A 23492-nucleotide genomic window follows, 5' to 3' on the forward strand; every position below is an offset into this window, starting at 1 on the left:
TTGATGTGAAACTAGGACTGCTCGTCAAGTTAGCCTAAATGCGCTTTCATTACAAATGCAATAAGTTGATTGCCACTGACAAAACTGTATGTATGTATCTTACGCTTTTCCAGAGCTTTTGTCGTCTATTACGAACCCATCAACTCTTTTCCTTTGCCACTACAAAAACTTATGCTATCTAAACAAAAAATAGTTTTGTAAATGTTTTCCTTTTCCATGCAAGTCTAAGAAACTAGAAATTTCTTTTTTTTTTGGCATATTTTGGGTTTGAATATAAGAAAGGAAAGAAATGGTAGATGCATGAACCTTTTGACTTGGCAGCATGATATCCGATATTACTTTAAAAGTTACCTTAGAGCATTTTTAAAATAAGATTTGGAATATTCTGTAATTGATACATCATACATGGATATCATTCAGTGACTACACTATGGCATGTTAGATAATAATTTTGAATACATGAATACAAAATAAACTGATTTAACCAATACAGAGATACATATTACTCTTGCATTTCTCAATACATATTAAGAAATATATAACAATTTTACTAATTATATAAGAAGTGGAAAGATAGTGTCATTACTTGCAAATGTCCAAACAAAACTATTCAGTCGACACTTGTAAAACAGGTCAATAAATAGTAATTGCTTTCCGTTTCTGCTTTTAGTTACTTTGTTTTTACATTCTCACGCAATTTGTTCTTATTTTCTTATATAAACGAAAACACAAAGTATCTATTAAATCATCCTTGTTTCAAAAGTATCGTAGAGATGCAGAATGAGATGGAAGAGAAATTTGAAGATTGGAGGGGTAAAGAGGCAATACCTGGCAAGCATGGTGGAATTAGAGCTGCATCCATCGCTTGTGGTAAATTTCTATAACTCAATAAAAACACCCTTATAAATTGTACTTTCATTATTTATAAGAGCTTTGGTGTATGCTGATGCAGTTGTGGAGATTATGGAGAATATGGTGTTCTTAGCATGTTCAACCAACTTCATCACATACTTCACGAAATCATGGCATTACTCATCAGCCAAAGCATCAAACATGGTGACCAATTTCACAGGAACGTCGTTTTTGCTCACTATCATTGGTGGTTTTGTTGCTGACTCTTTTCTCACTCGCTTCACCGCTTTCGTCATCTTTTGTTCCATTGAACTCCTGGTAACTAGAAAACACTCCATTGAATCTTTTAAAATGATAATTTAAACTTATAGAAATTAAAAAGTATACTCCTATAGGGTTTGATCTTGTTGACCATCCAAGCACATAGCCCTAAGTTACAACCTCACGGAGATAACACTCCTTCAACTCTTCCATCACTGGTTCTATTCACCGGATTATATGCAGTAGCTACAGGTGTTGGAGGTGTCAAAGCCTCTTTGCCTGCTCATGGAGGCGACCAGCTTGATAGTCGAAAGCAAGGAATTATCTCAGGATTTTTCAGTTGGTACTTCTTCTCTATCTGCTTTGGAGGCCTCTTGGCCGTTACAATTATGGTGTGGACTGAAGAGAACAAAGGATGGAGCTCCAGCTTCGATATCTGCACCGTGATTTTAGCATCTGCACTCTTTATTTTCACCGTGGGATTTCCTATGTATCGGTTCAGGCGTCCAACGGGAAGCCCTTTGACCAGAATTGTGAACGTGTTTGTTTCTGCCGCAAGAAACCGAAATAGGTTTGTAACGGATGCAGAGATAACGCTGAATAACTCTACCGACAAAAGCATTCATCACAACAAATTCAAGTAATGCTAAACACGTATTTTTTTTTATTTGCACTAACATAATTATGTTTTGTTGACTTCCAAAGTCCTAAAACAAAACAAACTAAATATGGTTCCCTTAGAAATTAATGAAGAAACAATAAGCTTTCATAATTTTGATTCTGCATGTATTTCAACTAATCTTTTTACCTTTTAATAAAAATATATTTTCAATTAAAATAGATAATTAGACTCTCCTAACTAAATTTAAAAGACGTGGGTCAATAAAAATGGGTATTGATCTTATTTCAAAAGCCATAGATTGGCATATATATTTTAAAAAAAGCCATAGATTCTCGTTAATTATTGTATGTATTAAAGTTCATTTTTATTTAATGATTTATATGATTCAAATGCGTTATAACAAGATCGGCATTGGTATTTGATTTTCAGGTTTTTAAATAAAGCGAAGCTCAACAACAAGATCTCAGCAACAGAAGTTGAAGAAACAAGAACGTTTCTAGCTCTCCTACCAATATTTGCGAGCACAATTGTAATGAACTGTTGCTTAGCACAACTCTCAACCTACTCCGTACAACAAGGCATGCTGATGAACAGAAAACTCTCAAAGTCCTTCGAGCTTCCTCCCGCTTCTCTCAACACTATTGCTCTCCTATTTATGCTCTCTTCTATAGCTTTCTACGAACTCTTTGCAAAAAGAATCGCATCAAGCAACAACGAAAGGTCGTCGAGCTTCAATTTGAAACGCATAGGAACAGGCCTAGCTCTTACATCTGTTGCAATGGCCATAGCAGCAATCGTGGAGGCCAAGAGAAAACACGAGGCGGTTCACAATAACATCAAAATATCTGTGTTCTGGTTAGAGTTTCAGTATGTTTTGCTGAGTTTCTCGGATGTGTTGACTCTTGGAGGAATGTTAGAGTTTTTTTATAGAGAATCTCCGGCGAGTATGAAGAGCATCAGCACGGCGTTGGGGTGGTTTTCCACCGCATTAGGTTTCTTCCTCAGTACGCTTCTTGTGGATGTCACTAAATCGGTCACCGGATGGCTCGACGGAGAAGACGTTAACGGCTCCAGGCTCGAGCTGTTTTATGCGGTCCTGTGTGTTCTTAACACCCTTAATCTTTTTAATTATATTTTCTGGGCGAAAAGATATTAAGAAAAAAGAAGAAGACAGTATGTGGTCGTCTTTTGTCAAAAGTACTCTTTAGTTTTGTTAAATATTGACATAATCTTTTAGTGAAGATGCTAAGCATAATGTGTGTATGTGTGGTCTCGTGATGTAGTGGAAGTCTAAATCAAGTCACTTGTGTACTTGTTTCTTGTGGTCGTTCGAAAGATGGTTGAGGTGTCATTGTAATAAAGGGACGCAATAGTAACCATCTTCTTAATTTGTGATTCTACCCTAATTAACAAATTTCAAAGGTAATATTTTTAAGAACGAAATTTCCCTTTACCTAAGCAGGGTGTGTGGTAGCACACTGATCAGCGTTTTATTAACAACTAGGGTTTAACCCGCCCAAAATAAATGAAAAAGTAATTGAAAAATATCTAAAATGTTAAGGGAAATTTAACTGCGTGTGTTGCTGCCTCGTGTTTTTGTTGGGAAGGAGGAAAATCTGAGGACGATTGTGAGAGAGTCGTGCGTCGCGGCGAATTGGTAGTTGAAGAGCCGTGGCTTGTCTCTCCCGCCATAGCGGAGATTCTCTTACCTGCAACACAAGTGGTTCGGTCCGTGCACGAGAAGGGCTGGATCTAGTTTGGAAGTGACAACGTTGAATAAAGACGCCGTTAGCTGTCGCTCTGTGGGGTTTGATGACGCCGTGAATGCACGTTTGTTCATCAGGACGTGATCCGCATCCATGCAGCCCAACGTTGGACAAGCCCAATTCATTTTTTCCATTCATTTTTGTTTTCCACCGAATTTAAACTATGATTTAAAAAAAAAATATTTAAACAAAGTTGCTGGACCCTTTTATTAGACTTAACTATTTTTTTGGTTTTGTTTTATATGTTTCTAAGTACTTTACATAATTTAAATGAACTCATTTATTATTCTCCCATAATTTATTTTATAATTACTTTGAAAATAAATCTTCATAAATATATGACAGATTATTCAAACATGTTTACACATGACATTATCATTATCACATATAGTTCTATTAATAGTATAAAATTTAGTTATGGTTTAATAGTATAAATTTGTTATGTTTAATTTATAGGTTGTAATGGAGAATTCTTTGGTGTATAACAAAAAATTTTCTTCATTTTTACGTGAATTAGAAACTAAAAGTCTTAATGTCAATTATTCAACTATGAAACAATAATTTAATTAATTACATGCAATCACTTATTAAGATTTGATCTTACATTCTTATATGTGAACTAAATGAATAATCTTATCATAAAAAAAATATAAAATGGGTCTAGACGGTTTGGAAATTTAAATGGATTTAGTAAAAAAAACTGGTTTAAATAGAACATGTTTATTTACTTTACAAGTTCTAACAATGGATATGATACGTTTTATTGAATTTTCACAAATGTAAAATATCTTGCGCTTTAAATCGGATAGTTTAGATTGTTTGGAAAAAATATAGGATATATAATTAACTACTAGATTTTGACCAATACTTTTTTAACGTGGGTTTATTTTTGAAATTAAATGAATTCTTCTTATATAATTTCTATATAAGATAATGCATGGGTTTGGATACATTTACCCGGGTGCACTGAATCGTACCAAACTGGATAAAGAAAATTAAATTTAAGCTGAATTTCATAAATAACCGAGAAAATATTATATTTTTAGAATTGGAACTGAGAACCAAGATGAATACTTCAATTTTTAAAAAAATACAAATTATATACCTACAAATATTAATTATATTGGATTTCTAAATAACCAAATATCCTAAAAATACTATTTATAAACCAAATTATGCAAAACAAAAAAAAAATTAGTGACTCGAATATTTTTTATTCAAATAATTAATAGTTAATTATTTATCCTATTTTTCAAACAACCTAAACTAGCGCAACAACGACATCCGGAACGAAGAGATCCATGGTATTATGAAAGATATCCAACAGCTCTCTTCTGATTTCGCCGATATTTGTTTTCTCCATCTTCTTCGTCAATGTAATGGTGATGCTGATTGTTTGGCAAAATTTACTTTAGAAATGGACCCAGTTCGGGCCTGACCTTGGGCATGAGGCCTCTTCTAAGTTTAATTAATTTGTGCACAAAAAGAAAATGCTAGCTAAAGAGTTTTGTGAATGTTTCCCCTTTCCATGCAAGTCTAAGAAACTAGAAATTTCTTATTTTTGGTATATTTTTGATTTTGAATATAAGAAAGGATAAGAATTGTAGATGCATGAACCTTTTGACTTGACTGCATGATATCCAATATTACCTTTTTTGAACAAATATATCCAATATTACTTAAAAAGTTATCTTAGAGTATTTTTTTATAACAATTTGGAATATTCTGTAATTTTTTTGTTTTTTTAATATAAGTATTCTGTAATTGATACAATACATGGATATCATTCAGTGGCTACACTATCACTTCTATGTCATGTTAGATAATAATTCTGAATATATGAGCACAAATTAACAGAAAAAGGCGATACAGATATTCTTGCATTTCTCAATGTATTTTAAAATATATATGACAATTTTACTAAATGTATAAAAGTGGAATGATAGTGTCATTATTTGCAAATGTCCAAGCAAAGCTAATCAGTGGACATTTGTAAAACAGGTCAATAAATAGTATTGCTTTCCGTTTCTGCTCTTAATTACTTTATTTTACATTTATCATCTTATTTTCTTATACAAACTAAATCCACAAAGCAACCACCATCGGTGATGTCCAAATATTAATAAATACACGGCACCTAATAAATCACTTTAGGCACAAATATATCTATTCAATCATCCTTGTTTCTAAGGGATCGTAGAGATGCAGAATGAGATGGAAGAGAAATTTGAAGATTGGAGAGGTAAAGAGGCAACCCCTGGCAAGCATGGTGGGATTAAAGCTGCTTCCATTGCTTGTGGTAAATTTCTATAACTCAACAAAAAAAAACCCTTAAAAATTGTACTTTCATTATTTATAAGAGATTTGGTGTGTGTGCTACTGTAGTTGTGGAGATGATGGAGAATATGGTGTTCTTAGCATGTTCAACCAACTTCATCACATATTTCACGAAATCATGGCATTACTCACCAGCCAAAGCATCAAACATGGTGACCAATTTCACAGGAACGTCGTTTTTGCTCACTATCTTTGGTGGTTTTGTTGCTGACTCTTTTCTCACTCGCTTCACCGCTTTCGTCATATTTTGTTCCATTGAACTCCTGGTAACTAGAAAACACTCCATTAAATCATTTAAAATAATCAAAGGGTCTATATAAAATTTAAAAATATCTCCTTTTTATAGGGTTTGACCTTGTTGACCATCCAAGCTCATATCCCTAAGTTACAACCACAAGGAGATAACACTCCTTCGACTCTTCAATCAGTGGTTCTATTCACGGGACTTTACGCAGTAGCTACAGGTGTTGGAGGTGTCAAAGCCTCTTTGCCTGCTCATGGAGGCGACCAGCTTGATAGTCGAAACCAGAAACTTATCTCAGGATTCTTCAGTTGGTACTTCTTCTCTCTCTGCTTTGGAGGCTTCTTGGCCGTTACAATTATGGTTTGGATTGAAGAGAACAAAGGCTGGAGCTCCAGCTTCGATATCTGCACCGTGATTTTAGCCTCTGCGCTCTTTATTTTCACCGTGGGATTTCCTATGTATCGGTTCAAGCGTCCAACGGGAAGCCCTTTGACCAGAATTGTGAACGTGTTTGTTTCTGCCGCAAGAAACCGAAATAGGTTTGTAGCGGATGCAGAGATGACGCAGAATCATAACTCTACCGACAAAAGCATTCATCACAACAAATTCAAGTAATGCGAAACACGTACTTTTTATTTATTTTATTTTATATTTGCACTAACATAATCCTCCGAATTCCTAGTTACGTCCTAAAACAAGATAAACTAAACATGGTTCCCATAGAAATTAATGAAGAAACTATAAGCTTTCATAATTTTGATTGTGCATGTATTTCAACTGATATTTTTGCTTTTTATAAATAAAAATATATTTTTCAATTAAAATGATTAGATATACTCCCTCCGTTTCAATATAAATGATGTTTTAGGTGATTATTTTTATTTCATAATAGATGATGTTTTCACATATCTAGGTAACTTTAACTTTATCAAAAACTGTGTAGCCAATTGTGTTTTTATTATTTTTGTTTATAATTAAATAAAATAGTTTTAAATTATATTTTAATGATTTTTTGTTTAAAAAAGATAATTTCTTAATATGTGTGCAAAAAACCAAAACTTCATCTATTATGAAACAGAGGGAGTATATAATTAGACTCTCGTAACTAATTTTGAAAAAGGTGGGTAAATTTAATACTCTCTATGTTTCATATTATAAGTAGTTTTAGCAAAAATGTTTTGTTTCACAATATAAATAGTTTTAGCATTTCAATGCAATTTTTGTATTTGTTGAATATTATATTACCAATTGAATTATGTTAGCTTTTTATAATTGGTTGAAATTATATGTTAAATGATATTTTTTTATAAATAATTATGTTTTTAATATTAGTGTTTTTAGCCAAAACTACCTACAATTTGAAACATAGGGAGTAATAATGGCTGTCAAAAGCCATAGATTGGCATATTAAAAAAAGGCTATAGATTCTCATTATTTTTTGTATATATATAACAAAGTTCATTTTTATCTAACGATTTATGATTTATATGATTCAAATGCGTTATAACATAATTATGATTCAGTACAAAATAGAGCTTCAAGACCGTTATTGGTATTTGATTTTCAGGTTTTTAAATAAAGCGAAGCTCAACAATAATATATCAGCAACAGAAGTTGAAGAAACAAGAACGTTTCTGGCTCTCCTACCAATTTTTGCGAGCACAATTGTAATGAACTGTTGCCTGGCACAACTATCAACCTACTCCGTACAACAAGGCATGTTGATGAACAAAAAACTCACGCAGTCCTTCGAGGTTCCTCCCGCTTCTCTCAACGCTATTGCTCTCTTACTTTTGCTCTTTTCTATAGCTTTCTACGAACTATTTGGGAAAAGAATCTCTTCAAGCAATAACGAAAGGTCAACGAGCTTCAATTTGAAACGCATAGGAGCAGGCCTAGCTCTCACCTCTGTTTCAATGGCTATAGCAGCCATCGTGGAGGCCAAGAGAAAACACGAGTTGGTTCACAACAACATCAAAATCTCTTTGTTTTGGTTAGAGTTTCAGTATGTTTTGCTGTGTTTCTCGGATATGTTGACTCTTGGAGGAATGTTAGAGTTCTTCTATAGAGAATCTCCGGCGAGTATGAAGAGCATCAGCACGGCGTTGGGGTGGTTTTCCACCGCATTAGGTTTCTTCCTCAGTACGGTTCTTGTGGATATCACTAAAGCGGTCACGGGATGGCTCGACGGAAAAGATGTTAACGGCTCTAGGCTCGAGCTGTTTTATGCGGTCTTGTGTGTTCTTAACACCATTAATCTTTTTAATTATATTTTCTGGGCGAAAAGATATTAAGCAAAACAAGAAGACAAAGTATGTGCTTGTGGTGGTTCGCAAGATGGTTGGGATGTCACTGTAATAAAGGGACGAAATAGTAACTATCCCATTTAAAGATTCTTTTTTTTTTGGACAAAACCCATTTAAAGTTTCACAATTTGTGATTCTACCCTAATTAAGAAATTTCAAAAATAACATTTTTCAAGAATTCTTTTTTTTTATCAAAAAAAAAAAAAACATTTTTCAAGAACGAAATTTGAAATTTCCGTTTAGCTAAGCACGGTGAGGGGTACCACACTGGTCAGCGTTTTATCAACAACTCCCGAAACAAATGAAAAAGTAACTGAAAATTATCTAACATTAACGTTCACTTTTTTGTTATTTTTGCTAGAAATTATAGACTTGTCTACTTAAGAAGAAAATTTTATATAATTTTTATACATTTTAAATATTTGTTTTACCTTAATAAGTAAAATAAAATTACTTAAAACTGTGGTTAAGATTGAATATATAATTTATGAATTATTTATCACTACATTATAAATATATATATATATATATATATATTAAATTTACTGTTAATTTTTGTTTCTATTATACATTTTTTTAAAAAAATATTGATTTAAATAGGGTGAAAGTTAATTTTCACTAAAAAATTTTTTTATATCAAATTAGCTTATAGCCTAACATAGTTTAAGTTTTTTTTTTTACATATTTGTTTAAAAACTTATCAAATAAATGATATCATCCAAACTGATTAAGGTTTTTAAACTAAATATTATTGTTTAATTTTCAGAGTATAATTAGTGATTCTATTATTTTATTTTATTTCCTTTTTGTAATATTATTTTATGTTGGTTTTATTATATAAATAATTATTCTCTTATTTACTTAACAATTTACGATAACTGTTTATTATAAAAATTATCTTATCTTATTTTTATTTTATTTATTATGTATTCTAGTTTCATTTTGACTAATACAAAACTTTTTTGAAAACAGAAAGTTGACTGATATATATCATGTTTATAATATTTATTATGTAATGAGATTTTAAATATGTAACATTAATAATTAACAGAATATCCCTTTAAAAACGTTTGGAAATATAAAGTGTTAAATATATTATAGTAATCAGTTTTTAATTTTAAAATTAAAATACAATTAAAAAAAAGATTTCAGTTTCAGTTTAGAACAGAAAATTGACAAATAAAGTTTTTATTTATTTTAGTTGTGTATATAACATGCTAAAATTCATTAAAGATATCTCTTATTAATTTAGACACACACACATATATATAAGTTTAAAATAAATAAATCTTAAATTATGTAATATACACATAAAATTAACCATCATGAAAAGAAAAAATGATATTCATATTCGTTTAAATATATTTATATGTAGATAAATTTAGATTTAAATATTAAATGATATATTTTATTTCTAGATGATGTCATCATGAAAACATGTAATTAGAACAAAAATTTGTGAACCATTAAATGGTTTGTTAAATATTTTGACCAAATAATAAAAAAAATGAAAGAATTTATAAAATTTTAAAATTGGTGATGAATTGTTAGATTTTGGTGCCATTTGTCTAGGTTGCTTCATGAGAAGAAAGAAAAGTCTATTTTATATGTATAGTTAATATTTTTTTATTTTTATGATTTTATTTATTTATTTTTGAAATTTATGTATTTTTAATTTATTATGTATTTTAAATTAATACATGTTGTAGAATGATTGATATTAAAATATTGGTTGAACTAAATTAATTTAATAATTTAAAAACAAATTGTGATGAGGTGTCAACTGCATCCATTGATGAGTTGGAAGTTTGAGAAAATAGAAAAACATAATTTATTTATGTAGAGATATTGATATATAGATCACTAGACTAACTGATAAGTCGATTTTTGAATATTTTGATAACATTTTTCTATGTTTGGTTATGGAGGTCTAACATGCAAAATTAATTAAAAAGTTTAAAATAAACTGAACTAACGTTGCACCTTCATATTAGATGTCTTAAGGGATAGTTTCACTACCTTATGCTTTGCCATGTCTGATGAAATACTAATTTAATTTCTATGTCAGTAATATATATGTGTGTTAGAATGTGACTAATAACTTTATTAAAATATTAACAAAAACTACCTAATTAGTTAAATTCGTATAACCCTTGTATATTGATGAATTAGATCTTTAGATTTTTAGATAGATTAACACGTGCTAATTTACTACTGCTATTTATTTGATGCTTGATAAAGAATTTTGGCGATATAGAAAATTAAGTTATTAGATTTAATATTTTTTTTTAAAAATTGATGAGTTGTCAACTTTTAGTGCATCTATTGATAAATTGGAGACTTTGAGAAGGGAGAAAATCTACTATTACAATTTGATTTTTTGGTGTTGTTTGCCTACAAGGTGATCTTGGCTTCCCAATACAAGACAAACCATGCAAACCAAAGACTGATATTACATATGGAGCATGCATCAACACTTTGGATTATTTTTCCCAAGAACTTGCAACTTTAACTATGGGTGTTCTTAGTTTCCTCACAGCATGATTAAAGATGTTCCGGCATGTTTGCTTCTCCTCTATCTCACGAAAGGTCCTCTCATGCTTCACTAATTTTTTCTGACTGAAAAAAATTGTCTATTGCATATGGAGCATGCATCAACAGTCACTGGTTCTTTTTTCTTTGCATGTGCTCGTGCGGATTTACTAAGAGATAAGGTTTGACATACATACATACAAAGAAAAAGAGTTAGAAAAGAAGAGATACAAAAAAATAGTAAGGGGTTATCAAACAAACAAAGCTAACACGTACCACGGTAGATGATCGTCTCTGATTTGAATAAGAAACTTCTTGTATCTGTTTCTATATTTCATTTTCTTGGATAGGTTGAGCAGGATGTCGTTTCTCTTCTGAAGAAAAATGAGATATAAGCATAATCTGAATTATTTGGAAGTCATTTCAAGAAATTTGAGCTAATTTTAAAATGGTTATTTGGAAGCACTTTCATGAGCTAATTTTAAGATGGTTACATAAAAAAAATCAAACTTTAGCCGGCATATGACCTCGTTTGTCGTAGTAACGGATGTCTCCAGCTGTCTACTGGTGGCTGATTGTTGTTGTTTAAACTTTTAGGGGTTATATTTGTCAATAAACAAACCTTAAGGTTTTTTTTTAAATTATTTCAAGTAAGTTGGTTTGATGGACAAGTAAAAAGATTGAAAATGAAAAAAAAAATACGGAAACCTTTGTCCTCGGAAAGAGGCTTTGGTCTAGCAACCCTTTAAAAACAAGTATCCAAAGTTTCTGTGTTGGCTTTGTCAAATCCTCTGCATTTTGTAGTTAAAGAAGATCGATCAAAGCCTCTTTCTCGTCTTGAGAGACTTGGAGGCTAATTCGAGAAACAAAGGACAAATGTGATTGGGCTCGGTGTATCTGGTTCTTGCAGGCTACACCTAAGTATGCGTTTATGGCTTGGTTGGCTAACTTGAACAAATTGTCTACAATGGATAGGATCGTCCGGTGGAATCATGGAGTGGACACTACCTGTGAGCTTTGTAAGAGTGCACCGGAAGATAGAGATCATTTGTTTTTTTAGTGTGCCTACTCATCTCAAGTTTGGGAAAGCCTCACTAGAGGAATCATGGGAACCTCCTTTACAAACTCTTGGTCTGATATAGTGCAACTAATCGCTGGTAGATCGATGGAAAATAAGCTGCTCTTTTGTCTCCGGTATACCTTTCAGGTTGCAATTTATGCATTGTGGCGTGAAAGAAACAAAGTCAGACATGGAGAAAAAATGTTGCCGTTGACAATCTTGAAGAAAATGGTGGATAAGGGAGTGAGAATAAGTTGAGTCAGTTGAGATCAAAGAAAGTGAAGGGAATGGAAGGTACATTACAAGTATGGTTTGGTACAAGAAGGTGAATATTTTATAAGGAGTGAATTCAGTTTGGAGTATATAAATTAGATTAAAGGATGATGCACTTTGATGTATAAAGGTTTTTTTTATGAATACAAATTTAACATTTATTCAAAAAAAGAAAAAAAAAAGATAACCAGTGAAATATATACAGATTACGAAATTTCTAAATACAAAGGTTTGCGTGTAGCTCGATTTGAGTCAAACTTGGAACGTAATTCAGAAAAAATGGAATATACTCGATTCCAAGGGCCACTTCCCTAACTTCATTGTCCTCCCCGACGATGTATTCCACGTGTTCGTTTTTTCCTACCACGAATGCACTATACACTAGGACTTTCTTCTCGACATCCACCAAGAAACTTATACAATGATAAGTATCAAGCTCAGGCTTTAAATCGACTGCTAAGACCTTGATCCACGACACCACTTTAGTCTCACCAATCTTATTTGTCACCCAAATCTCTGTCTTAGATGAAATTTTGTGTTGTAATAACACGGAAAGCTTTTCTTCTCCAACAACAGAAAGAGACATTGTTTGATAGCTAGGATGCTGATGGGGAAGACTAAGACGTCCAAATGTTTCAGTTGTATAGTCAAAACTGACTAAGAATATGCCGAGCTGTTTCTCTTTTTCATCTGATGCAAACCAATAAGTCTTTCCCTTCAAAGACACGTTACTAAAGAACTCAAACCTGCAGTCCAAAGTGACATGGAGAGTCCTCCATGAATTAGAGCTAACATCGTAGATATCGAATTCTTGGTTTTCGCCACAACCCCACTGGCTCAATATTTTGTAGCTAATATCGTTGGATTTTTTGTTTTTGTAGGATCCAAGAGAATAGGTGTGGCTTAGCGTGGAAGGATACCTGGGTTGGATGCACTTGGTTTCACCAGTACACGGGTTCCATACCACAAACCTAGCATCTTGATTATACATGTTAGAGAAATCAAACACATCGTTAATGCAGACGCATAGCAATAAGCCGTCAGTCTGACAGTATTCAGAGATCCTGCATTCATCTAAACTTGAATGAGGATAGATCAGGTCAATTTTTTCCGTGACCTCTACAGGTGAAGATCTATGGAGATTGATGCTCACCGAGTAAACCCCATTCGGATTCAGCATGAGACTCAGAGACTGCTTTGCAGCTTTTTCGAAGTGTTTTATTGTGAATCTCCTATTGTTGATTAAATGGTTCCATCGTTTGCAAGTAGATTGTAAGCGTTTCAGAGATGTAGCCTCAATGCGACATAGTATCTCCTCTAACAAATCATCTGGTAGATCAGACATCATCATTCTGTTGCGTGTCCTCTTCTTGGTGTAACACAATCCATTTTTTTTATCAACCGTATTCTCCAGTTTCCTAGTTTTGGGAAGCATTGTTCTAGTATTGGGAAGCCAGGATCTCCTTCAAGCCATATGTTATCTTGTATCTGAATCTGCAATAAGTTTAGAGATCAGTGGTTCAGTTTTAATATAGAGGAATGAGAAACTTTTATAAAAAAAAAAAGAAAAAAACTGGATGAATAAGAAATTTACAGTTTTGCGTTCGACCCAACAGCACTCATCAATCGCACCGCACTCCTGAGAAACTTGCCCACAGCCTAGGACAGTTTTGGATTCTTTATCCCCACATCGTGATATTTTAACGCTGGATGTTTTTTTTGGTCTAATTTAACGCTGGATGTTACTTCTGACATTATCAATTTGTGAGTTTTGGTGGATATGGGTGTTGTTTAGGGTTTTCGAATATAGACGAACAGATTATGTTTCTTTTTTTTTAACAGATTATGTTTCTTGAGTAGTATATATCTGTTTAAGAACCTCTTCCTTTTTTCCTATTTGGTTCTATTATCCAATTTCCTATTTGATTTTCTTATTTTTAACTCTTTCCATTTAAAATATTATATATCCAAAGTTATAAGACCAAATTAGTTTCCTTATCAAAACGAAAAATTTCAAGAAAGAAAAAAGGAAAAAAAAAAAAACTCATGGCATTAATTTAGCACACAAGCTGTTAGACCAATGTTATATACACTGTAGAAGATTTTCTAACCGTCATTCTGGCCTTGTCCGTCGTGTAGTAGCAAAATTAATCACTGCATTACAATCAAAATCTAAAAAACACGTGTCGGTCCTCTGTCTCTGGTAATGCCGAACTGTTAATTCCCCAGTGGCCGGGATTTGAACCCAGGTGGCGATACTCACAGCTGTAAGCCCTTTACCACTAGAGCTAGAAGTCCCGGTTTCTAAAACATGTTTTCTAAATTTTTTAATATGCTTTGGTACCTAAAACATATGTTCATGGGTTTTATCAGAGTACCTACCTACACAATATAATCTTTGGAACTACCAATATTAGAGAATCTCAGTCTCTAAAATAAAGTTTATTTCTTAACATCAGAGAATTTGACTAAAATAACTGTACATATAGGTAAGAAACTCTCACTTTGGCAAAATTATTTTTTTAAAAAAAAATCCAAACATATTATACGAGAATAAAAAAAAAGGCTAGGTTTGGGCACTCGGAAATTTTCCATGAGCATGCCCCAAGGCTCAAGTATTTAAAGTTGAACCGTCATTGTATTCGAATAATCATTATGATTTTGGAACACGACAGAATATCTTCTCTAATCATGTGGAAGTTCCGACATCAATATCGTCGTAGTGATCCTTCTCTTTCAAGGGGAAAAAAGTGCTGGTGGTCATGGCGGATCAAGAAAAGTTTTATAGCCTGGAAGCATTAACATAAATTTTGAATTATTTGCAAGAACTTTCATGGAATTTGAGTTAATTCCAAACAAGCATGATTAACCCCCGTCTCTTCTATTTAAGTTAAAAATTAAGAAACAGTTTCTTATATTTTCCTAACAATCTCACCCTAAAAAACCAGAGATAATGATATTCTTATATCTCTTATTTAAAAGAGGATTTTTAGTTTTTCTTAGTTAATCATGGTCTATATGGCTGATTGTCGTTTTAGTTAGGGGTTATATTTGTCAACAAACAAACCTTAAGGATCTTTTTAATTATTTCAAGCATAGTTGGTTTGATGGACAAGTAAAAAGATAAGAAATGAAAAAAACGGAAACCTTTTTACTCATGAAGAGGCTTCGGTCCTCGCAACCTAAAACAAGTATCAAATCCTCTCCATTTTGAAGTTAAGAGGAAGATCAATACTTTGGTCGATCTTTTCCCCCAAGGAGGAACAAAAAGATGGGTTCTCATGTTCTTAAGTCTCCCATTACCTTGCGCTCTTACAGCAGCTCCCTCGTGGGCTTCTTCTCCAACTCTCGCAATCCTCTTCTCTCTGGTATGTTCTATGGTTTCTTCGCAGATGTACGTAATCTGCTTATCTTATGGGTTTGTTGCTAGAGACTGTTTTTTCTTCTGTCTGAAGTTTCTTGGTTGAGTAATTTCCACGAACACTTAGAGTGCATTGTCAATTTCATGTTAGGCGAACAAAATCAATATAATCGATGGGAAAACCCAAATTCATAGTCCTAGCTGTCAAGTTCTAGAGGAAAGAGACAACCTTTGTGATTAAAAAAATGTTGTTCAGTTTTAGATGAAATGTTGAAAGCTTTGTCTTTTTTTTTTTTTCATTTTCGTCACTGATGATTTGTGATTATCTGTTCAGTGAGATGGGTTAAAGCAGGAGAAGCCAGTTCTGTCAGATGTCTTGCTTCTGCTATACGTGGGAAGAAGTAAGCTGTCTTTTCTTTTAATATCAAAATCAAGAAGCTTTACATCTTTCTGTAATGAATGAAACTCTTCTTGCTCTATATCAGCAAGAAGCAGAGACTGGATGAGGCATGTCTCGAAAGGTATCAGGAATACAGTCGCACTCTAATACAATCATGGATTCTACAAGGTACATACATAAAGTTGGTGTAGCTTAATCTTTAGTGTTAACTATGCTACAAAGGATTAACTGTAGTGTGTATGTTAATTTAGGCAAAGTGCTTGTGGATGGGAAAAGAGCTAGTAAAGCTGGGATGCCTGTAGGAAATGATGTATCCATAAAGATTACAGCTGAGGTTCCCAAATACGTATGTAGGTGATTATTCCTACCCTATCTTTATAAGGTTTCCTTAGTGCTTTGAGATCTTCGTTTTTTTTTTGTCGACTGTCCTCTCTACTGTTATCTTCAAATTGCAGAGGTGGGCTGAAGTTGGAAGCTGCAATAGAGAAGCTAGATGTTGATGTTTCTGAGAAAGTGGTTCTTGATTCTGGACTTTCTACTGGAGGGTTTACAGATTGTTTGCTTCGTTATGGTGCAGCTCATGTGTATGGTGTGGATGTTGGTTATGGTCAGGTGCTAAGTTTTGTTCAAACCAGATTGTTTGATTTTTTTTCCTGCAATCTGAGTCTCCATTACTAATTAGTCAGTGTATTGTAACAGGTTGCGGATAAAATTCGTAATGACAAGAGAGTGACTGTTATGGAAAGGACAAATGTGAGATACCTCCCAGGTCTCCCACAGAAAGTCGATGTAGTGACACTTGATCTCTCATTCATTTCCATTCTCAAGGTAAGTTTGGTTCTGTTCATTTTGTTTGCAGAAACTATGATGATTGTTATGTTTCTTATATGCTTAAAACTGATGCAGGTGATGCCAGCTGTTATGAATGTGATGAATGAAGATGCAACTTTAGTTACCCTAGTTAAGCCTCAATTTGAAGCTCGACGATCACAGGTAATCAAAACTATTTGATTATTTACCCAGTAAACTCTGAGAAAAGCATACTATATCGAATCATCTCTGCAATTTGTTACAATTTGTTCTTCAACTTTTTTATTTCTCTTCAAGGTTGGGAAGGGTGGTATAGTGAGAGACCCTGAAGTACATCAGGAGGTATGTTTGTATTGCCCTTTAGTCATTGTGGCAAATGAATCTTTGTCTGTTCTTTCTAACGAAGTAGTTACAATTTTTGATGTCTTGTTTATGTCTGTATGAAGGTTCTTGAGAGGATAATAAATGGTGTTGAGAGCTGTGGATTCACCAACAAAGGGTTTATCGAATCTCCCATCAAGGGCGCCGATGGAAACATAGAGTTCTTGGTTCGCTTCGACCGAGGGACTGTTAAGAAAACCGAAGAAGAAGAGTAGTACTAGACTTTATATATCTTCATTGCTTGGGGAAATACTATTGTTTATCGTCACTCCTCATTTTAAAACTATTTTTTTTTTTTGATGATATCATTTATCCCAAAGATAAATTCCAAAGTAATCTCAAGTTAAATTATTTCAAAGGATGTTAAGAAGAGTATTTTGGTCTTATACATGAACACTTCTTCCTTTGATGGTTGAAACTTATCATACAAATGCAAAGGAAAAATAGTATTCGGACTGTCGCAAAAGGATAGCTTTTACAAAGCAAAAACAGCTCTTGAGATCTAAAACATGTCTTTTAATGTATAACAAGTCTTCTTCTACCTAGGGAAGCTTTCTCATTGTAATGTTTTAATGGTCTTGTAGTATCATCATCATGTCTTGCCGCTGTAAAATGGAGGCAAAAAAAATTGAAACGGGAGAGAAATATAACTTTTGTGAAAGCACAAAATCGAGGAACGTGAATCTGCATACCACATTAGGCTATGTTCTCGAATCAGTTTTCAGTTCCAACAATGGACGCTTCATTGTTATTTGAAGATTTTGCATTTTTGGCAGTATACATATGCACAGGTGGAGGCAAAAGCTCTTCTTGAATGGCCTGGAGACAGCAAACCAAAGACCAAAACCATTATGACCAAAAACATAAACAACCAATGTAGTCTATATCTACCAAAAACCGAAACATCTGAAGACACATGGACAACATACCAACCAGCCATTCTTCCCTCTGGCACCGCCTTTGATGTAATAAGCCTCTTTAAATCCATTCTCAACCAGCAATTCAGCCACTTTCATGGAGTTACCATCAAAACTGCCTTCCACATCAAAACATGTAAGACAAACACAAAGCAATGTCCAACAATCATTACAAAGTTTGAAGCTTTTGGTCTAAATATCCTTACTTGTCAAGTACACAAACAACTGTGTTCTCAGGATCAGAGAATCCTCCTTTAACTCTCTTCACGAACCCCGGCTCATCATTTTCGCTATACGGAACCTGAACCGAGCTCTTACCCAGAAACTTGAGACTCGGAGACGCCAACGAAGCCAACGTCTTGTCGTCTCTGATATCAAGAAGCTGCGAATCAGGCTGGCTCTTGAGCTTACGAAACGCGTTAATGGCGGTTATCGGTTTGTACTTCCTCAGGTAGAAGATCGCCGCCGGGTAGACGACGAGGTAGATGAATGTGCATCCCGCCACGAAGAAAGGGTACTTGTTGAAGAAGTTGTCGATCGTGATCAGAATCGACTCCAGGTCGATTTTGCCGGTGGATTGGTCGGAGATTGAGGTGAAGGGGGCTGTTGATGCGAGGACAGGGGAACAGAGGATGGTCTGAGGGAGGGTGAGACAGAGATGGGTTTTGGACAGAAGGTGTAGTGAAGGAGATATGTTGTTGAATGGAGCTCTGCGAGTTTGGTCGGAATTTGGAGTTTGAGGAGTGGAGGGTTTGGATAGGTTTCGCGGAGGAGAAGATGCGAGAATTGTCGGAAGAGACGACATAACTAAATGGCGAGGAGAGACGATGAGTGTGGAAGGAAGCGCCAAGAGGATAAGAAAAAAAAAATGAAGGGTTATTCTTGTAAAATTGGATAAACACTAAAATATGATGGCAAAACTGTAAATAACTACTTTTGTCAATTATTAATTTAGATTAAATAATGTTTTGAGAACTATAAATTTAGATAAAATTGCCAATCCCAATTTTATCAACAAATTTTCCCAGCTTTTTGTCTATAGCAGTTTATTATGTTAATTAATTCTCTTGTCTTTTCTCTAAGTTTTTTAGTTTCAGTTAAATAAAATAGCATTACATATGAAATAAATTTTAATAGATTATTTATTTTTGCTTAGAAGTAAGTCATAAGAAGAGAAAAAAAAAACAGTATTCTCAAACACTACTGTTTTGATTTTCTAGTGAATTCTGATTTATTCATAAAATTTAAGATGAACAAATTTAAAATGTAAACCTATATTATTTTACACAAATTTAGAAAAAATAAATACTTCCGTCTCTGTTTCCCTCCTCTCTCTCTATATATTATGGCAAAACAAACTGGATACATTTTACACAACACAAAGCTGATCCCATCTTAATAAACTAATGAGATGAGTTATGTTCATCGTCTGAAGATGAAGACGACGAAGAAGAAGAAGACTGCTTTCGTCCGAATAGTCCAGGCAGAGGCTGTGGCAGCATTGGATTCACAGGAACTGGAAACTTGTGAGCAGAACTAACCATTGTTCTTTCGTTTATCATCCCTACTTCTTTGCAGACTCTGTCCACTACTCCGAGGAAGTCTCGAACCACCAAGAATATCCTAAACGGATGCGCTTCTTCTTTAGCCGAGTTCCCATGGAAATACTCTGTGATCTCTTTCACGAGAGACAACGCTACGCTCTCTTGAGCCTGTACTCTGATGATGTCTTCTTCAGCTCTTTTCAGAAACGTGTTCATCGATTCCAAAAACCTCTCGCTACCGCTTTCTTCTGTGACCGTTGATTGGATTTGGATTGCTTCGTTGATCTTGGCAATGCCTTGAGAAAGCTTGGAGACGTAGCTGCTTAGCACTTCAGAGTCCATCGCAGCAGCTTTCTTGACGTTGCTAAGCTCTGAAGATAGACTTGATACAACTTGGAGTCCGAGTTTCCTGCATTTGATGTCATCCGTTTGTGTATTGTTGTCACCTGAGAGACGTGTGCCTTCTGCTCGGATGATCTCTTGTACAACGAAATGCAAGAGAGTTGTTTTCCCATCAGCGCCTTTGACATCGACCAGCTTGAGGAGCGTGTCGAGCTTGAACGCATGTGCATCGCCTCGGTTCGTCCCAACGTTCATGCGGTTTCCTGTCTTTAGAACCGCTTCTAGAAGCTTTAAGAACATCCTGCTGTTTCTCAGCTCCTCACAAGCAGCCTACCCCATAAAAGGTATGATTCGTTACAAACACAAATGGTAACAAGAGAGAGAAGATAGCTTTGCTTTATACATTACCTCAAGAGTCTCGAAAGAATTCTTCAGGTAGTCAACCTCGGACTCAAAGTTAGCTACATAGAGCATTGCGTCAACTCTTTTAAACGCAAAAGGGATGTCTAGCATTGCCTTGAGGAACTTCTCAGCATGTCCAAGCTTCACAGGCGAATCATCCTTGTACTCTTTTAACTTGCGCTCTTCCTCTTTCGTTGGTGCCATCTTGAGTAAGCTCTCAAGAAGTTCAGTCCCAAGTGTTTCAGCATTGCCTGAAAAACATAACAACGAACAATCATTCAGTACATCAACTTCTTAGATCATAGCTAAGCAAACGCAGATGAAATGTGAAACGAAGTATAGGTTACCTTCAAGAAGAGCTTCACAAACTTCTTCAATAGTGACATTAAGTGCACGAAGCAGGATTGCAATATTCTGAGCCTTCTTAGGGTCCAAGACTCTGTTCTCTTGGTTCGGGCTCGGGAGAACACATCTTGGAGTGGTCTGGCTTTGATTTGGTTTGGAGTCCAACGACTTTGCCACAAACAACGTTTCAATCATCTCTTCATCTAATCTGCAACCACACCAATAAAATTTCAACAACCATATTGTGACAAAGAAACTATGAGATTAACTCACTTGAAGGAGCTTGATCGAAGCTGATCCCAGACCATCTCACGGTCGGAACTTGCTCTAACTTTATCCCAATGTAACGCCTTTAGCTTCGGTTTCGGAGTTTCCTCTGCAGGCTCATTGGCACTAAACGTCTCTTTATGAGTCTCTTCCGGTGAAGTCTTTGGAAGGTTTTCCGATGGGATCACAAAAGGATTCGAAGGCGGCGTGAGAGGAGGTGGTCTGGACACCTTAGGAGTCGCTTGATTCCGCCGTGCCCACGTCGGAAACGGTGGAGGAGGTGGCGGAGGCGGCGGCGGCACTCGTGCTGCAGACACCGGAGGCTGTAGAATCTGAGATGAGATGTTGGAGATTCGTGGAGACACATCTAAGCTATGGCTAAAGTCTCTATCCGGAGAAGACGAAAGAGACGACGACGAAGCAGACTGTGGATCGTGAGAACCTTTCTCCGGCGGCGACTTGTGAGAAGTTTTCTCCGAACGCAACGCATCCAACTCGTTGAGGAAGCCTTGTCCCGGAGAAGAGAGTAGCTGAGACTGCAATCCTTGACGGAGATTGCTCATGAACGCAGGTAACACCTCTGGAGACTTCTGGAAGCATCGGTACGGTGACGTGGAGGCAGATGAATGCACGGGCGATCGCAAGTAAGCTTCTGGAGTATCGTTAGGTCGTCTCTCCGGGGACGTTGAAGCGGATGATCGCGAAGAGCTTCGAGGAGAGTCGTCGTCGAGGTTCTGGAGAGAGTTTTCCTCTTTGTTCTCTCTCTCTGGTGAAGTCGTTAGAGATGTAACCGTCGGAGATCTCGAGATTTGACCTAATCCTCCTCCTTCAGCGTTTTTCCCCGGGCAGAGACGCGGCGATAAGGAAGCTAGGGAGAGGGACGGAGATCTAACTAATCGAAAGTCAGTTATCTTCGACGGAGATGATTCAGAGCTTCCCGGAGAAGTCTTCGGTGGTGGCTCCGGTGCGGAGATTACAGTTTTTTTAGGTTCGGATCTCTTCGGACTCATCGACGGAGAAATGCTGATGAACGTCGATCTCCCGGGGGACCCTGAGCTTGACGATGAGCAGGAGATAGTGTCGTTATTCACAGATCTAACGTTTTGATTCGGGACCGATGAGAAAACTCTCCGTGACTCGGATCCGACCCGGGTTAGCGTCTCCCGCCCGCTCGCTGAGCCTCTGGGGGAGTAAAACTCTTCTTCATCCTCCTCTCCTATCGATCCAACCTCAGGATTTAGCCGGAAGCTTCGTTTCATTAACGGAGGAAGAGGCTGTAGATCTGGAGATTCGAGCTTCCTCGAGCTCGAACCGTTATTGCTACGGTTACTCACGGATTGATGATCCTCGACTCCTCTCGGATTCACCATCGTTCCCAAGTAGAGAAACTCTGAGCTAGTGTTTGCTGAGCTCCTCGCCGTCGTTGTCGTAGTTCTCTGCTTACTAGCTCTACCCTCAGCATTGCGCCGTGCTGAAGGCGCTGCTGTCGTCGGAGGAGGAGGTGGATAGACTCTGCGGCTGCTGTCGGTTGTCCACGTCTTGCTATCATCGGGTGCGTTACTCTCCTGGCTACTTCTTCCTCTCCTTCGTCGCCAGTAGAGCAAGGCGATTAGGGCGGCGACTAGAGCGGCGGAGGTCACGGCGGAGATTGCGGCGATGAGGAGCTTTTTGGAGCTAGGTGGAGATTTGGTGGCGTGAGGGACGATGAGAGAGGAGATGTTGGCGGGGAAGGAGGCGAAGGAGGCTGGAGAGGGAGGCGGAGGAGGTGAAGGGTATGTAGGGAAGAAAGGAGGTGACGTGGCGTCTGGAGGAGTGGTGGAGGAGAATGGGAGCTTAGGTAGGGGTGGAGATTGAGGAGGTGATGGTGGTGGAGAATCTACTGGGAAGAAGGGCTCGTGGAGGACTCGACGGTCGGCGAGGGCGGAGGAGGAGAAGAGGAAGTAGAAGAACAATAAGAAGAGCATTGTGTTCTTTTTCAGTGAACTAGATCTGATACTGTAGGGACTCTCTCTTTCTTTCTGTTTATTTTTCTTCTTCGGGATTTTCTCGATGAAAATGAGAAAACAATTTGGAGTGGTGGATCCAGCTAAGATTCTGCTGTAATGGTCGAACGATCTTCTTCACTCTTTTTTTTTCCTTGGGTTCGTGTTTTTTTTTTTTACTTATGGTGAGAGAGAGAGAGTGTAAAGAGGGGAGAGAGCAGAGAGTCCAAAAGAGCTGATGGAAGGAGAGTGGTTAGTGATTCCCTTACACGTAGTAGGGCCTGTGTTTCTGACCATGACTAGTTATGTTTTGACACGTGTTCAAGACGTGGACTTTGTAATAGCGTTGGTTTTCTACCGCGTCAGTGTACACACTGCACAGTGCACACTGCGATGCAAGTTGATTTGTTATTTTATTCTATTATTCTAAAAATATTGTAAATCATCTATTACCTATGTTACATGGAAACGGGAAGCGGGTACGTGGA

The 23492-nt window shown here is 36.0% G+C and overlaps 6 protein-coding genes across 6 annotated transcripts; 3 read left to right on the forward strand and 3 right to left on the reverse strand.

The window, feature by feature from the left end:
• Window positions 1–634: 634 nt before the first annotated feature.
• On the forward strand, window positions 635–3177 carry LOC106360095 (protein NRT1/ PTR FAMILY 4.1). Its single transcript, XM_013799692.3, has 4 exons — window positions 635–870; window positions 953–1170; window positions 1248–1753; window positions 2165–3177. The coding sequence occupies exons 1-4, from the start codon at window positions 774–776 to the stop codon at window positions 2889–2891; spliced, it is 1548 nt and encodes a 515-aa protein (XP_013655146.2). The 5' UTR covers window positions 635–773; the 3' UTR covers window positions 2892–3177.
• A 2410-nt stretch (window positions 3178–5587) lies between these two features.
• LOC106360096 (protein NRT1/ PTR FAMILY 4.1) lies at window positions 5588–8500 on the forward strand. Its single transcript, XM_013799693.3, has 4 exons — window positions 5588–5800; window positions 5887–6104; window positions 6185–6693; window positions 7650–8500. Exons 1-4 carry the CDS (start codon window positions 5704–5706, stop codon window positions 8374–8376), a joined length of 1551 nt encoding a protein of 516 aa, XP_013655147.2. The 5' UTR covers window positions 5588–5703; the 3' UTR covers window positions 8377–8500.
• Window positions 8501–12369: 3869 nt separating this feature from the next.
• On the reverse strand, window positions 12370–13968 carry LOC106360097 (putative F-box protein At3g25460). Its single transcript, XM_013799694.3, has 2 exons — window positions 13848–13968; window positions 12370–13747 (listed from the first exon to the last, which is right to left on the reverse strand). The coding sequence occupies exon 2, from the start codon at window positions 13686–13688 to the stop codon at window positions 12471–12473; it is 1218 nt and encodes a 405-aa protein (XP_013655148.2). The 5' UTR covers window positions 13689–13747; window positions 13848–13968; the 3' UTR covers window positions 12370–12470.
• Window positions 13969–15366: 1398 nt separating this feature from the next.
• On the forward strand, window positions 15367–17591 carry LOC106361812 (putative rRNA methyltransferase YqxC). Its single transcript, XM_013801611.3, has 9 exons — window positions 15367–15621; window positions 15949–16015; window positions 16100–16182; window positions 16266–16368; window positions 16470–16626; window positions 16714–16842; window positions 16921–17007; window positions 17122–17166; window positions 17271–17591. Exons 1-9 carry the CDS (start codon window positions 15525–15527, stop codon window positions 17418–17420), a joined length of 918 nt encoding a protein of 305 aa, XP_013657065.2. The 5' UTR covers window positions 15367–15524; the 3' UTR covers window positions 17421–17591.
• Window positions 17592–18986, reverse strand: LOC106361813 (rhodanese-like domain-containing protein 4A, chloroplastic). Its single transcript, XM_013801613.3, has 4 exons — window positions 18329–18986; window positions 18135–18237; window positions 17898–18024; window positions 17592–17810 (listed from the first exon to the last, which is right to left on the reverse strand). Exons 1-3 carry the CDS (start codon window positions 18925–18927, stop codon window positions 17920–17922), a joined length of 807 nt encoding a protein of 268 aa, XP_013657067.2. The 5' UTR covers window positions 18928–18986; the 3' UTR covers window positions 17592–17810; window positions 17898–17919.
• Window positions 18987–19380: 394 nt separating this feature from the next.
• On the reverse strand, window positions 19381–23227 carry LOC106361814 (formin-like protein 1). The gene is made up of 4 exons (XM_013801614.3): window positions 21029–23227; window positions 20758–20963; window positions 20417–20661; window positions 19381–20338 (listed from the first exon to the last, which is right to left on the reverse strand). The coding sequence occupies exons 1-4, from the start codon at window positions 22984–22986 to the stop codon at window positions 19526–19528; spliced, it is 3222 nt and encodes a 1073-aa protein (XP_013657068.2). The 5' UTR covers window positions 22987–23227; the 3' UTR covers window positions 19381–19525.
• Between the last annotated feature and the right edge of the window lie 265 nt (window positions 23228–23492).

Source organism: Brassica napus, chromosome A3, assembly GCF_020379485.1.
Source record: "Brassica napus cultivar Da-Ae chromosome A3, Da-Ae, whole genome shotgun sequence".
Lineage (NCBI taxonomy): Eukaryota > Viridiplantae > Streptophyta > Magnoliopsida > Brassicales > Brassicaceae > Brassica > Brassica napus.

What these genes read in the sequence shown, in the direction of transcription:
- LOC106360095 (XM_013799692.3), top strand. Translation starts at nt 774, where the DNA reads ATGCAGAATGAGATGGAAGAGAAATTTGAAGATTGGAGGGGTAAAGAG. An exon ending in AGCTGCATCCATCGCTTGTG is followed by an intron (nt 871 to 952) that starts GTAAATTTCTAT and finishes ATGCTGATGCAG; the next exon opens with TTGTGGAGATTATGGAGAAT. An exon ending in TTTGTTCCATTGAACTCCTG is followed by an intron (nt 1,171 to 1,247) that starts GTAACTAGAAAA and finishes ATACTCCTATAG; the next exon opens with GGTTTGATCTTGTTGACCAT.
- LOC106360096 (XM_013799693.3), top strand. Translation starts at nt 5,704, where the DNA reads ATGCAGAATGAGATGGAAGAGAAATTTGAAGATTGGAGAGGTAAAGAG. An exon ending in TTTGTTCCATTGAACTCCTG is followed by an intron (nt 6,105 to 6,184) that starts GTAACTAGAAAA and finishes TCCTTTTTATAG; the next exon opens with GGTTTGACCTTGTTGACCAT. An exon ending in ATTCATCACAACAAATTCAA is followed by an intron (nt 6,694 to 7,649) that starts GTAATGCGAAAC and finishes TTTGATTTTCAG; the next exon opens with GTTTTTAAATAAAGCGAAGC.
- LOC106360097 (XM_013799694.3), bottom strand. Translation starts at nt 13,688, where the DNA reads ATGCTTCCCAAAACTAGGAAACTGGAGAATACGGTTGATAAAAAAAAT.
- LOC106361812 (XM_013801611.3), top strand. Translation starts at nt 15,525, where the DNA reads ATGGGTTCTCATGTTCTTAAGTCTCCCATTACCTTGCGCTCTTACAGC. An exon ending in TTGAAGCTCGACGATCACAG is followed by an intron (nt 17,008 to 17,121) that starts GTAATCAAAACT and finishes TTTCTCTTCAAG; the next exon opens with GTTGGGAAGGGTGGTATAGT. An exon ending in ACCCTGAAGTACATCAGGAG is followed by an intron (nt 17,167 to 17,270) that starts GTATGTTTGTAT and finishes GTCTGTATGAAG; the next exon opens with GTTCTTGAGAGGATAATAAA.
- LOC106361813 (XM_013801613.3), bottom strand. Translation starts at nt 18,927, where the DNA reads ATGTCGTCTCTTCCGACAATTCTCGCATCTTCTCCTCCGCGAAACCTA. An exon ending in GTTGTTTGTGTACTTGACAA is followed by an intron (nt 18,238 to 18,328) that starts GTAAGGATATTT and finishes TGTGGAAGGCAG; the next exon opens with TTTTGATGGTAACTCCATGA. An exon ending in GAGGGAAGAATGGCTGGTTG is followed by an intron (nt 18,025 to 18,134) that starts GTATGTTGTCCA and finishes TGCTGTCTCCAG; the next exon opens with GCCATTCAAGAAGAGCTTTT.
- LOC106361814 (XM_013801614.3), bottom strand. Translation starts at nt 22,986, where the DNA reads ATGCTCTTCTTATTGTTCTTCTACTTCCTCTTCTCCTCCTCCGCCCTC. An exon ending in CTTCGATCAAGCTCCTTCAA is followed by an intron (nt 20,964 to 21,028) that starts GTGAGTTAATCT and finishes GTGTGGTTGCAG; the next exon opens with ATTAGATGAAGAGATGATTG. An exon ending in ATTCTTTCGAGACTCTTGAG is followed by an intron (nt 20,339 to 20,416) that starts GTAATGTATAAA and finishes TTTATGGGGTAG; the next exon opens with GCTGCTTGTGAGGAGCTGAG.